Source organism: Geotrypetes seraphini, chromosome 4 (genome assembly GCF_902459505.1).
Source record: "Geotrypetes seraphini chromosome 4, aGeoSer1.1, whole genome shotgun sequence".
Taxonomy (NCBI): Eukaryota; Metazoa; Chordata; class Amphibia; order Gymnophiona; family Dermophiidae; genus Geotrypetes; species Geotrypetes seraphini.
The window spans coordinates 167,520,690-167,534,871 of NC_047087.1; the positions used below are offsets into that span (position 1 = coordinate 167,520,690).

Consider the following 14,182-nt stretch of genomic DNA (forward strand, 5'->3'; position numbering starts at 1 on the left):
AACCAGAGACGACAAAAGGTAGAAAAAAATAATTTTATTTCTATCTTGTGATTAGAATATATCAGATTTAAAATATGTATCCTGCTAGAGCTGATGTTAGACATAACTGGGGAGTGCAAAGCCCAGGCAGTGCGTCTTTAGCTTCCAGCTGGCTTAGGGCTCTCTCTGACCAGGAGGCAGTTGCCCTAGTTCCACTCCCCTAACACCATTCCTGCCATGTGTGATTGTGGTATTCTGTTAGCATGATATTTGTGTAGCATTCTGTAATAATTTGGCTTATTCAGTTTTCTTGATAGTAGAGGGGATATATGTGAAGGGGAGGGGAGACGGGGGTTTTGTTGATCCTTGCCCTGTATTATTTAGATTTATAAAATGACAATTGTACAGAATATTGCTTCTTTTTATACTTTAATAAAATATGTTCAATATAAAATCATAACTATTTGAGGCTTGTGCGGATGGGATCAGATGGTTAATGGGACCGAGCTCGCGGGGATGGGGCAGCAATGGGGTTTTAAAAAATTTCAGTCTTATTAGTTTGCCGGTCCACGAAATAATTATTTTATTTCCGCCGGTCCATAGGTGTAAAAAGGTTGAAGAACACTGATCTAGCAATCGTAAAAGATGCTAAATAAACCTGCAACAGAGTGCCACCACAAATAAACTAAAAGTCTTATCATTTCTGTTAGAGCCCCCTTTAAAAGGAAATGGCATAGTCCAAGAGGAAAGTATGTACTGCAGCATGGAATTGAGGATGTGGTTCAGATTTGATGTCCTGTTTCATATGGGCAATCCAATAAAAGGCAAGGGAGGCGTCTATTCAACCAGTGGGAAAAACTTTATTCGTAAAAACAGTTCTTATTCCTAGTTATAGTTCCAACTAGGATCCGAGTTTTAGAGTGGTCAAAATGCCATCATCAGGGACACTGATTAAAACATTAGAAATGCAGATTGAAACATACATAAAATCATGACATGATAAAAAACATAATTAAAAATGAATGTAGGATGTAAAATAAAAACATAGACATACTAAAAAACCATAAATTAAAATAAATGCAAATATGCTTAAAAGAAAACCTTAAAAGACCATCATAAATATGAACATGTGGAAGCCACAATGTACATTAATAAAGAACACATATAAAGACCATCATAATTGAAAGAATACATTCAAAGACTATCATAAACATATCCATTTGAAAACTACAAAATACATTAATTGAAAATCCAATATGCATTAAAGAAATGTACATCAGAGGTGCAAGGCAAAGGGGCCCAAGAGAAAGCAACTAAATCCCTGAGAATTAAAAGAACAAGAAGAAACCCAAAATATGGAAATTCATGAATTGTATTGTTCAATATGTCTTGAACAAAGGAATATTGCTTTTGGTTTATGCGAGTGTGTTCTCTGCGGAGTTCCACACATTTGCACTTTTGGACTATTTATTCCACATATCTACTACCTTAGGACTATCTTGGCGGATTAGGTCCTCAAGGTTTTTATGTGGATCATTTTATTTCTATGTGGATTGTTTACATTGACTTGTGGAACTTCTAAATTTTCAATAAAGTCCATTTCAGGAATATCGTCACTCCACAGTGTTTTTTGGTTTCTCTTGGATTTTCTTCTCTATGGCTATCCCCATTGCTTTTCAATGTGTACATGTCTTCATTAGGTGTACAATTGTCCCAACTGGGGATAAAATTATTTAGCTACGCAGATGACTTTACAATCATTATCCCATTCACTACCTCTCTCTCAGAAGCTACCCCTAAAGCAACAGAAGTACTAAATTTGATGGAGCAATGGATGATTGAATTCAGACTAAAGCTTAATTCAGAAAAAAACAAAATTTTTTTATAGCTTCGCCACAACCGCTTGACACTAAAACATCAATGTGCATCAGTAATCTTAGCTATCCTATTCAATCTACTATGAAGGTATTGGGAGTAACATTGGACCAGAGCCTAACCATGAAAGACCAGGTGGATTCCTTAGTTAAAAAGAGTTCTCACACCCTCTGGAAGCTTCGGCCCATTAGAGCATACTTTGATGTTTCATCATTTAGAATTCTGATACAATCCCTTATACTGAGCCAACTTGATTACTGTAACATCGCCTATTTGGCAATTTCCCAAAAGAATATATGGAATAAGCAGAAGAAAACTGAAGATCAGGTAGGTGAAGGTGGCTTTCTCAGAGATCCTCCTGATACCAAGAGCGGACGGAAAGAGACAAGGGGAATTGCAAGCGATCAATGCCTGGATGAGATGATGGTGCAAAGAGGAAGGCTTTGACTTCATGCGCAACTGGACGGCATTCTGGGGAAAAAGCAAGTACTACAGAAAGAATGGACTACACCTCAACAAGGAAGGAGCAAGAGTATTGGCAGGCAACATGAAGAAGGCCATCAAGAAGGCTTTAAACTAAAAGACAGGGGAAAGCCGATAGTCGACCACCAGTCGATGGCCCGGGCGACAGGATGCCTCGAAGAAGGAACCACGGGCAACTACTCAGACACAGAAGGGGACGACCTCTCAGCAAATAAGGGAGACGATTCAGACACTGGAGGGGATGACAACACAGCAAACAAGAGAGACAACGCAGGAGCAGAAAAGGATACCGTGAAAGAAACAATAGAGACAGCTAAGCGTAGAAAGTCTAAGAAGGTAACACAAAGAGAACTCATATGTATGTATACAAATGCTAGAAGTCTGGGAAACAAAATGGGTGAATTAGAGACAATAGCAAGACACGATGAACTGGAAATCATTGGCGTAACAGAAACATGGTGGAATGAAGAAAATAAATGGGACACAGTACTACAGGGATACAAACTATACAGAAGAGCTCGAGTAGGGCAGAAAGGTGGAGGTATTGCCCTATATGTTCAGGAGGGAGTAGAATCTGTTAAAGTGGTTACGACGGATAGGAAAGAGAAGCTGGAGTCCCTCTGGATCAAGATTCCCAGACACAACGGTGCGGACACAAAAATTGGCCTTTACTATCGACCCCCAGGACAGACGGAGGAAACAGACTCAGAAATCAAACAAAAATGCAAGACAGGCAATGTAATAATCTTGGGAGACTTCAATTTCCCAGGGATAGACTGGAACCTGGGAACCTCCAACTGCGGCAAGGAGGCCAAGTTCCTGGAGGCGCTAGGGGATTGCTTCCTGGAACAAATGGTAAGAGAGCTGACAAGAGGCAATGCCACCTTGGACTTGGTCCTAAATGGTCTCACGGGACCGACAAAAGAAGTAGAAGTCACGGTCCCGCTGGGGACGAGCGATCACAACATGATCAACTTTAAACTTGAGATCGGGAAAAGAAAACGTACCAAAACCTTAACCATGTCCTTAAACTTTAAAAAGGGTAAATACGAACACATGAGAGCCATGGTAAAACAGCTCAAGAAAAAGATGGACAAAATTGAAACGATAGATCAGGCATGGTCCCTACTGAAAAATACTATCACGAAAGCACAAAATCTCTACATTCTGCGGATTTCCAAAGAAAGGAGAACTAAAGGCAAAGGAGAACCGGCATGGCTTACCAGACAGGTTAAGGAAGCCATAAAAGCAAAGAAGGACTCTCTTAAAAAATGGAAATGCACGAAAACAACCGAAGCTTGGAACAAACAAAGATGATCAGAAGAAATGTCACAAGGCGGTGAGGGATGCCAAAAAGGACTATGAAGAGAAAATACCGCAAGAGGCCAAAAACTTCAAGCCCTTCTTTAGATATGTAAAAGGGAAAAAACCCCGCAAAAGAGGCGGTGGGACCGCTGGATGACCTGGGAAGAAAAGGGTACATCAAGGAAGAAAAACAAATTGCAGAGAGACTAAATTCCTTCTTTGCGTCTGTCTTTACGAAGGAGGACACCACAACGATACCAGAAGCAGTGGAAGTGTTTAAAGGAGTAATAGAGGACAGCCTTACCACAGTAGAAGTGGACTTGGACCAGATATACTGCCAGATCGACAATCTTAAAAGTGACAAATCCCCTGGACCGGATGGAATTTACCCGAGAGTCCTAAAAGAATTGAAGGTTGAAATCGGAGAGCTATTGCAAAAACTTGCCAACCTAACAATTAAAACTGGACAGATACCAGACGACTGGAAGATAGCGAATGTCATGCCAATTTAAAAAAAAAAGATCGAGAGGAGAACCAGGCAACTACAGACCTGTGAGCCTTACGTCTGTCCCTGGAAAGATGGTTGAAGCACTGATTAAAGATAGCATAGTCCAGCACTTAGATACACATGACCTGATGAAACATAGAAATATAGAACATGACGGCAGAAAAGGGCCACGGCCCATATAGTCTGCCCACACTAATGGCCCACCCCCTAACTACCTCCATGAAGAGATCCCACATGCCAATCCTATCGTTTCTTAAAATCTGGCACGCTGCTTGCCTCAATTACCTGTTGTGGAAGATTATTCCAGCGATCAACCACCCTTTCGGTGAAGAAATATTTTCTGGTGTCGTTATGAAATTTCCCACCCCTGATTTTCAATGGATGCCCTCTTGTTACCGTGGGACCTTTAAGGAAAAAGAGATCCTCTTCCACCTCGATTCGGCCTGTGACATATTTGAACGTCTCGATCATGTCTCCCCTCTCTCTGCGTTCCTCGAGTGAGTACAGCTGCAACTTACCCAGTCGTTCTTCATACGGGAGATCCTTGAGTCCTGAGACCATCCTGGTGGCCATTCGCTGAACCGACTCAACTCTCCACACATCTTTTTGATAATGCGGCCTCCAGAATTGTACACAGTATTCCAGATGGGGTCTCACCATGGATCTGTACAACGGCATTATGACCTCGGGCTTACGGCTGACGAAACTTCTACGGATACAGCCCATGATTTGTCTAGCCCTGGATGAAGCTTTCTCCACTTGATTGGCAGTCTTCATGTCTTCACTAATGATTACCCCCAAGTCACGTTCTTCTACTGTCCTTGCTAGGATTTCACCGTTTAAGGTGTAAGTCTGCATGGATTTTTGCCGCCAAGGTGCATGACCTTGCATTTTTTTGGCATTGAAACTTAGTTGCCAAGTCTTTGACCAATGCTCCAGCAGGAGTAGGTCCTGCGTCATTCTGTCAGGCATTGAGTTTTTGTCGGGCACTGTGCTTTCATCTGTTGTGCGGTTGCCTACCATGTTGCATAGTTTGGCGTCATCAGCGAATAATGTAATTTTACCTCAACCCCTCAGTCAAGTCTCTTACGAAGATGTTAAATAGGATCGGGCCCAAGACCGAGCCCTGCGGCACTCCGCTGATCACCTCTGTCATATCGGAGAGGGTACCGTTTACCACTACCCTCTGAAGTCTACCTCTAAGCCAGTCCCTAACCCATGCGGTTAATGTTTCACCCAGTCCCATCGAACCCATCTTGCTCAATAACCTGCGGTGTGGGACGCTTTCAAACGGCTTTGCTGAAGTCCAAGTACACAATGTCCAGGGACTCCCCTATATCCAGCTTTCTTGTTACCCAGTCAAAGAAGCTGATCAGATTTGATTGGCAGGACCTTCCCTTCGTAAAACCATGATGATGGGGATCTCGTAGATTCTCCTTGTTCAGGATCGTATCCAATTGGCGTTTGATTAGTGTTTCTATAAGTTTACTCACTATCGATGTGAGACTCACTGGTCTATAATTCTCAGCCTCTGTCCTGCATCCCTTTTTGTGGAATGGAATGACGTTAGCCATTTTCCAATCCAACGGGACTCTTCCTGTACTTAGGGAAAGATTGAAGAGCGCGGATAACAGTTCCGCCAGGACGTCACTCAACTCCCTGAGCACCCTGGGGTATAGTTTGTCCGGTCCCATAGCTTTGTTCACCTTGAATCTTGATAGCTCCTCGTAGACACTGCTGGGCGTAAACTCGAAATTTCGAAACGGGTCTTCCGAGTTTTCCCTCGTTGGCAGCTGAGGCCCAGATCCTGGCGCCTCGCAAGTGAAGACCGAGCAGAAGTATTCATTTAAAAGTTTGGCTTTGTCGGAGTCCGATTCTACATAGTTCCTGTCGGGTTTCCTAAGGCGTACTATCCCATCTGTGTTTCTTTTTCTGTCACTAATATACCGGAAGAAGGATTTATCGCCCTTCTTGATGTTCTTCGCAAGGTTATCCTCCATTCAGAGTTTGGCCTCCCTGACTGCCGTTTTGACCGCTTTTGACTTGGCCAGATAATATTCCTTGGATTCTCGCTTCCCTGATTGTTTGTAGATGATGAACGCTCTTTTCTTCTTTTTTATGAGGTCTGAGATCTCTGCCGAGAACCACTGTGGTCTATTGTTTCTTCGCCGTTTACTTACTGATTTGACGTAGCGGTTGGTTGCTTCGTGTAAGGTTGATTTCAGAGTTGACCACATTACCTCTACATTATCTGTTTCGGCATGGTTTTGCAGTGCCCGATGGACGAAATCTCCCATGCTTTCGAAGTTTGTGTCCTTAAAGTTGAGGACCTTGACTTAGTGCTTGACTTAGTGAAACCTTTCCTGAGGTTGAACCATATCATGTTATAGTCACTGGAGGCCAACGTATCACCTACCGAGACCTCTTACACTTTCTTCATTGGTGAGTATTAGGTCTAGTATCGCCCGATCCCTAGTGGGCTCTAATACCATTTGTCTGAGTCTCGCTCCCTTTATAGAGGTTAATAGCTTCCTGCTGCCGCTGGTCGTAGCGGAAAGATTGTTCCAATCCACATCAGGCATATTGAAGTCTCCTAACAATACTGTGTCTCCATACAAAGTGATATTCTCAATGTCTTCGACTAATTCTATATCCATGTCCTCCTGTTGTCTTGAAGGTCTGTATACTACACCAAGATACAGGCATTTGTCCTTCCCCCTAGCCATATTCACCCAGAGGGATTCCCCGGTGTACTTCACACCGGGGAATCCCTCAACATGGCTTCAGGAAAGGGAAATCATGTTTAACAAATTTACTTCAATTTTTTGAGACCGTGAACGAACAAATTGATAGTGGAGAATCGGTGGACATAATATACTTAGACTTCCAGAAAGCATTCAACAAAGTTCCACACGTAAGACTTCTCAGGAAACTACAAAGCCATGGAATAGAAGGGAATATACAAAGATGGATAGGCAAATGGCTGGAGAACAGAAAACAGAGAGTGGGCATAAATGGGAAGTTCTCCGATTGGGAGAAAGTGACTAGCGGTGTACCCCAGGGCTCGGTACTTGGGCCAATTTTTTTTAATATTTATATAAATGACATAGAAGAAGGAACATCCAGTGAGATCATCCAAGTTTGCAGACGACACAAAGCTATGCCAGGCGATCAGATCGCAGAAGGATAGTGAGGAACTCCAGAGTGACTTGTGTCATTTAGAGAAATGGGCATAGAAATGGCAGATGAAGTTTAATGTGGAAAAATGCAAAGTAATGCATTTAGGCAGAAAAAATAAGGAATATGAGTATAGAATGTCGGGTGCAACTCTGGGTAAGAGTGAACAAGAAAAGGACCTGGGTGTACTGATAGATAGGACCCTGAATCAGTCAGTGCAATGTGCGGCAGCGGCAAAGAAAGCAAATAGAATGTTGGGCATGATAAAGAATGGAATCACGAGTAGATCGGAAAGGGTCATAATGTCGCTTTATAAAGCAATGGTCAGACCCCACTTGGAATACTGCGTCCAACATTGGTCCCCCAACCTGAAGAAGGATATAAAACTGCTGGAGAGGGTCAGAGACGAGCAACGAAGCTAGTAAAAGGTATGGAGAAACTGGAATACGAGGATCGACTTAAGAAACTGGGATTGTTCTCCCTTGAGAAAAGGAGACTGCGAGGGGATATGATCGAGACCTTCAAAATACTGAAAGGAATTGATAAAATAGAGCAGAAAAAAATTATTTACATTGTCCAATTCGACATGAACAAAAGGACATGGAATGAAGCTAAGGGGGGATAAGTTCAGGACAAATATCGGGAAGTTCTGCTTCACGCAGAGAGTGGTTGACACTCTCCCAGAGGAGGTTATTGCGGAATCGACCGTCCTAGGTTTCAAAAGCAAACTAGATGCACATCTCCTACGAGAGGCAGTGATTGATGCAAGCATGGAATCCAGCCCCCCAAGCTGCTGAGCTGGCGAGAAAAATGACGGTGCTTCATAAGGTACGGGAGGCATGGAGTTGAGTCTCATCATCATCAATTTCAAATTACTATCAACGAGCGAGCTTCGTTCATGCATCTGATGCACATCTCCTTACGACAGGCATAGAGGGATATGGGTGACTAAAAATTATGCCAGGTGTACACCTGCGTGTGCGGATCGCCGGACTTGATGGACCAAGGGTCTGATCTGGAGATGGCGCTTCTTATGTTCTTATGATTACAACTGGTACAAAATGCAGTGGTCAGGCTATTTTGTGGGCTGAAGAATTTCGATCATGTAACACCTTCCTACCGACTTCTACACTGGCTGCCAATGGAGGCGCGTGTGAAGTTCAAGTTTGGATGTTTTTGCTTTAATGTACTATAAAGTTTAGCCCCTAAATATATAACTGACCTTTTCTTTTTCACAACCAACAAACATAAGAGAAGCTCACATCTGAATTTTGTTTCCCCACCGGTTAGAGAGTGTAAATTAAGTCATCATCAACATCTTTTCTCACATCAAGCAGCATTATGGGGCAAAGATCTGGAATAACTGATTATGCATACTACTTATGGAGAATTTAGGAAACACCTAAAAATGTATCTGTTCTTGAAGTATTTAGGTAACTGACCTATACAATCTTAGTCCACAACAATTGATCCCCAGAACTGTTAATCACTAACTCTTAACTTTGTTAATTCTACTCAGTCTGTAACATCTTTTAATCATTGTAAACCGCATAGAACTTCACGGTCCTGCGGTATATGAACTGTTTGTTATTATTATCTCAGGGTCAATTTTTTTGTTTTTTGTTTTGATCAAAGGAATTTACACTTTTCCCTCTGTATTCACGGGGGATGCGGGCACAACATAGCTGTGAATACTAAAAAAACGCGAATAACATTTCAACAGTTATTCGTGGTTTTGGAAAATAGGCACAAAATGAGAAAAATATTTTTAGGAATCAGGCTACCTTAAACTCTTTAAAATACTTTTAAAAGTAAAATTGTTGCTAAAATAAATGAAAACACAGCTGGTGCTTCTCATAATTCTTAAGCTTTACAAAACTGTTAAATCCAATATTATTAACAGGATCTATAGCATAGGGAGTGCCATTACGATGTGATTGAGAAAGTAGGAAGGCACCTCCATTTATCGGGAGCACAAAAGAACCAATCCATGGGATACATGCGGCTGGGTTTACTGCAGTGAGGGGTACTGCTGTCCTCTGCCCCCGTAACAAAGTCCACCACGTCCCTTCTAGCACCGAAGTTCCGTTCGGACCAGCAACACATTCCCTTCCTCCGGCTAACCGAACCGAAGCTTCCCTTCCCTTCCTCCCAATAATAGTCATGTCTGCCTGTGATATACCTCTGTCTCTCTGGGGCCGGGGTTGCAGCTCTTCCCATCCCCGATCTAAGATGCCTTCGCAGCAGCGATTCTTTACCCAGAGCTGTAAATGAAAAAAGAACCCAAATAATGAAAACTCATTAAGTAATTATATTGTATAGCAACATGTGTGAAGAAGATATGTATGAAAGATAAACAGAAAAGCGATAAGGGACAGCGGGTAACCAAAAAAGAAATACATGTACCTTGTATATAAGGTTCACTGATTGCAGTGAGGAGCCGTCGCACTGTGGACAGATCAAAGCAGAGGGCTATAAGACTTAATGTAAGACCAAAAACTAAGTAAGACTGGTAAATGCATGCTAAACACGGTTGATTAGGCAGCAAAGAATGAAGCGTTGGAGAAATAAATCTTCAAAAGCAGAGCATTAAGAAAAAAATGAAAGTTAGAAGGTTTTCTCATACCGTGCTGTAGCAGGCAAATGCTCCACACTTTGAAAACGAAAGTAAAACCGTGCGCTGCCTGAAGTGGTTTAAAAAGGGGGAACATGACCACGTGAGGTTTCAATATGGTAAAAAAAAAACCAAAAACAGCCTAATTGTACCAGGAGTAATTATAAAATGTAAATATACTTTTTTTTTTTTTTTTAATAAATCTTTATTGATTTTTCAAGCTACAATTGTGCAACAAATGAATCACAATATGGGTATTACAAACCAAGTACAACAAATGTATAACATTAATGCTGTATTATTTTTATCCCCTCCCTCCCACCCAATACAAAATATATTAAAATCTTCATGAAACTATTCATAAATTCCTATATCAATACCATTTCCATTCCCATTCCCGAGGATGTGTATGTTTACATGTCCACAAAATGAAAAATTATTCCTCTTTACAATATTTAGCCAATGACTCCCAAACATCCATAAAATTCTTAAATCGTCCCTGTTGTATGGCCAAACAACATTCCATTTTATAAGTAAAACATAGGATTTCCCACCAAAATGAATAACTTAATCTATCCCAGTTTTTCAAAATAAGCTGCATGGCAACCCCTGTCATTACTAATAGAAACTTGTTATTACTCACAGATAGTTGACTTTTAGCTCTCATAAGAGTAACAAATAAAATAGTATCATAAGATAAAGCCACTGGATTTTCTAATACAGTAAAACCTTGGATTGCAAGTAACTTGGTTTGCAAGACAAGCAAAACATTTTATTAAATTTTAACTTGATATACAAGCAAGGTCTTGCAGTACAAGTACATACAGTAGACACACATCACACAATCACAATTGAACTGAAGGTTCTTCTCTCTCTGAATCTGTAAGAGCATAGCGACTGTTCTAAACAAGCAAAATCTTGCAACTAGACTATTCTGCCCTCATATTCATGAGAGCAGATTGCTTAAAATGTGTAAACAATGTGCATTGCTATGGGCTCAGTAAGCTGGAGCCCCCCTGCTTCCAGTGTGCTTTGTGGTGGATTGGTGCCCCCTCCCCTACTTCTACCTAGGCTGGGAAAACATCTTTGGGGATTTTTTTGGGGGGGAGGGGAGGTGGAGTGGGGGGGGGGGTGAGGGGCAGCAATTATTTTTGCAAATTAATAGGTAAATATCCAAGGAGTTTGCACCAACTTATCTAGTTTAGTTATTGTCTGCTAAGTTTATTTTTGACTATTGTAGTTGATCTGATTTGTTCAGCATCATAATATTACCAGCGACACTGCAAGGATCAGTTGCAGTAATGTGTGCACAGTTTTCTGTGGCTCTTGTCGTAATAGCCACCTCCAGGCAGATAGTAGGGAATATGGAATACCTGCTTAAAAATTAAAATTAAGAACTGAAAAGGAAAAACAAGGGAGTTAATACTTAATGCCTGCCGATTGGCTCTTGTTGCCTACCCACTTAATGCCTGATAAACGACTCCTGGCCAGATATTCAGCAACTCTTGTGGATAGTGCCTCTGACAGTTTGATCTGATCTTCTCAGGTAATGCTGGGGTGGAAAGCAGGCAGAGCTGGAAGTTGTCTGAGCACTGACTGTGTTCAACGCTGGTGACTGGCTAGCAATCAGAATTTTTCCCAGCCTCACTTGCCCAATCTGTCTCCCTGGATAACTTCCGGCAGCTGCCAAAGAACCAGATATTCTGTGCCAGAATCCAGGTGTAGGCTGGCACTGACCAGTCAGGCCTAGGACCACCTGTGGTGGCCAATGTTTAAAAAGAAATCTGACAGCCATGGGCTGAAATATCAGGGGAAATATTGTCTGCCATTTTCCTTCTCCCTTGGGCATTTTTAGACTCCTGGTCTTTCATAATAATGTATTCTCTCTAAATTAACACCCATTTCTTTGGAGCTTCGGTTGACCCAATATGTTTCTGTTTCAGGTGAGGATGGTAAACTTGCATACCAGCACCTGGAGGAAACATTCAGCAGCTTGCCACGGATTTTTGCACCAGGCAGCATGGCAAGCACAGCTTTCTGAGTGCTCTGGCACCACCATGGCATATACTTCCGCCCTGAGTTCCAAGATTTTCCAGTCAACAGCAATGAAGGATGAACCCTACTCTTGCCAGTATCTTGTCTTAACAGTATTAAATCTCCTCCTGTCCATGCAGTTGCTGCCTTATCGTAGCCTGTTGTTGATGAGCACCTTCGTATTCAGAGAACTCATGGACTCCAGATAGACACCCATTTTACTGCTCAGACGTTTGTGGTTACTACAGGCTGGAGTCTTTGATGGATGTGAATTCAGCTTTTATTTCCCCTCAGTATTTGGTATCAATATCTCATACTGCTGCTTGCAGGATATCTGCAAAGGTCAATGGAGGCATGCAGACCAGGCAGGCAGATGCAACTTGACATTAAGATGTGGACTCCCTAAATCTTCTGCCTTGACCAGGAGAGCCCAGCATGCTTTTAGGCATGGCTCATAGTTTGCCTGCTCTCTGTTGGCTCATATGCTGTCCACTCTCACTTTGGAGAGAGCCACAGCCACCTTAAGTTGTGTTTTCTTATATAAAAAGATATCTAATATATATTCTATTTCTTATCATAAATAAAGAATATCTGCCATAGCTCCAAGTGCCTCCCTATCTCCCTTTTATATTTCCATGCTTTTCTTTTTCCTGTTGTGCCTCTCCTTCCCTATTTTCCCCATATTCTCTTCCCACTCTCTTTATGTCCTTTTATCCTTTTAATAGCTTTACCTTCTGTCCTATTCCACTGTGTTCCAGTTTTTCTATTATTCCCTCCCTGAGTCCTCTTAAGTGTGCAATTTGTCATGTGGATTTTAAGCTAAAAATCAGGTGTTTTTACATTTTTACATCTTCATTTTTAGCTCTGCATTGCTTGCAACAGTAATGCAGGGGTGGGACTGCAGCCCTGTTGTTTTTTTATTTACAGATTTTTCAAAGGAAGTTTTTCTATAAAAAATATATATTATGTAATTAAAGTGTATGCCTGCATTTTGATTTTAAGTCAGGAATAAAGATACATGTTCAGCATGTTTTTAGTAAGGTTTTTTGTTTTTTAATTCCTGCTATCTTATCATAGTGATGTCTAGACTAGAAATGTGCATAGAGATGGGGACAATAGGAAACCCATGGGAATCTGTGGAAATTGTAGGGGATGGATCAAAATGAATGACGAGATGATTGGGAGTGGATGGAGACTAGATTATATCCCTGTGCACACCTTGACTTGAAAACTTTAAACTAACACCTCAGTTAAAAGAAAACAAAATTTGAGGAGCTCACCTTGATGAAAACAGGTGCTTGTGTTCAGCAATTTTGGCAATGAGGCTGATAAACTGGTGAGAATATTGATTTGTTTTGACCATTTTGACAGAATAAGAACATAAGAATAGCCTAACTGGGTCAGACCAATGGTTCATCAAGCCCAGTAGTCCGTTCTCACGGTGGCCAATCCAGGTCCCTATTACCTGGCCAAAACCCAAGGAGTAGCAACATTCTATGCTGCTGATTCAGGGCAAGCAGTGGCTTCCCCCGTGTCTCAATAACTCCAGAAAATTGTCCAAACCTTTCTTAAAACCAGTTATGCTATCTGCTCTTACCGCAACCTCTGGCAATGCGTTCCAGAGCTTAACTATTCTCTGAGTGAAAAAAATATTTCCTCCTATTGGTTTTAAAAGTATTTACCTGTAACTTTGTGTGTGCCCCCTAGTCTTTGTAATTTTTCATGGAGTGAAAAATCGATCCACTTGTATCTGTTCTACTCCACTCAGGATTTTGTAGACTTCAGTCATATCTCCCCTCAGCTGTCTACTGAGCTAGTCTCATCTATGTGACTGCAGCTAATATGAACGCAGCATTTGGATAGGTTGTATGATTCATAATCTCAATCTCCATACCCTCATGGATTCCAACCATCAAAAACTGAAATTGATGCAAATGATGTCCCCAGTGAGGTAAGTGAGCTTATTATAATGTACATGGAGGTGATTACACTCACTAAGCGGACAAAAGTCATTCACTGAAGAAAATGTTGGAGCAGTGTGTCAACTAGCTGGAAAAACTAAAAAAGGAAAAATGTTAAGCCTTCACATCTTGTGGCCCCAATGAAATATCAGTTGAAATAGCATCTGATAACTGCAAGCTCAGGCCACCATGTGATAACTTCTTTAAAGAATTGTCATGCCGATCATCTGAATCACTATTTTACAG

The 14,182-nt window shown here is 41.5% G+C and overlaps 1 protein-coding gene across 6 annotated transcripts in view; it reads left to right on the plus strand.

Moving 5' to 3' along the window:
• Positions 1-13,003, plus strand: part of RIPOR1 (RHO family interacting cell polarization regulator 1) — a 350,808-nt gene extending 337,805 nt beyond the window's left edge. For all 6 annotated transcript variants that reach the window (XM_033941973.1, XM_033941972.1, XM_033941974.1 and 3 more), the window contains one exon: positions 11,885-13,003. In XM_033941973.1, coding sequence (XP_033797864.1) covers positions 11,885-11,982 — 98 coding nt within the window. In that variant the 3' untranslated portion in view covers positions 11,983-13,003. The remainder of the gene's footprint in view (positions 1-11,884) is intronic.
• The last annotated feature ends 1,179 nt before the right edge of the window (positions 13,004-14,182 follow it).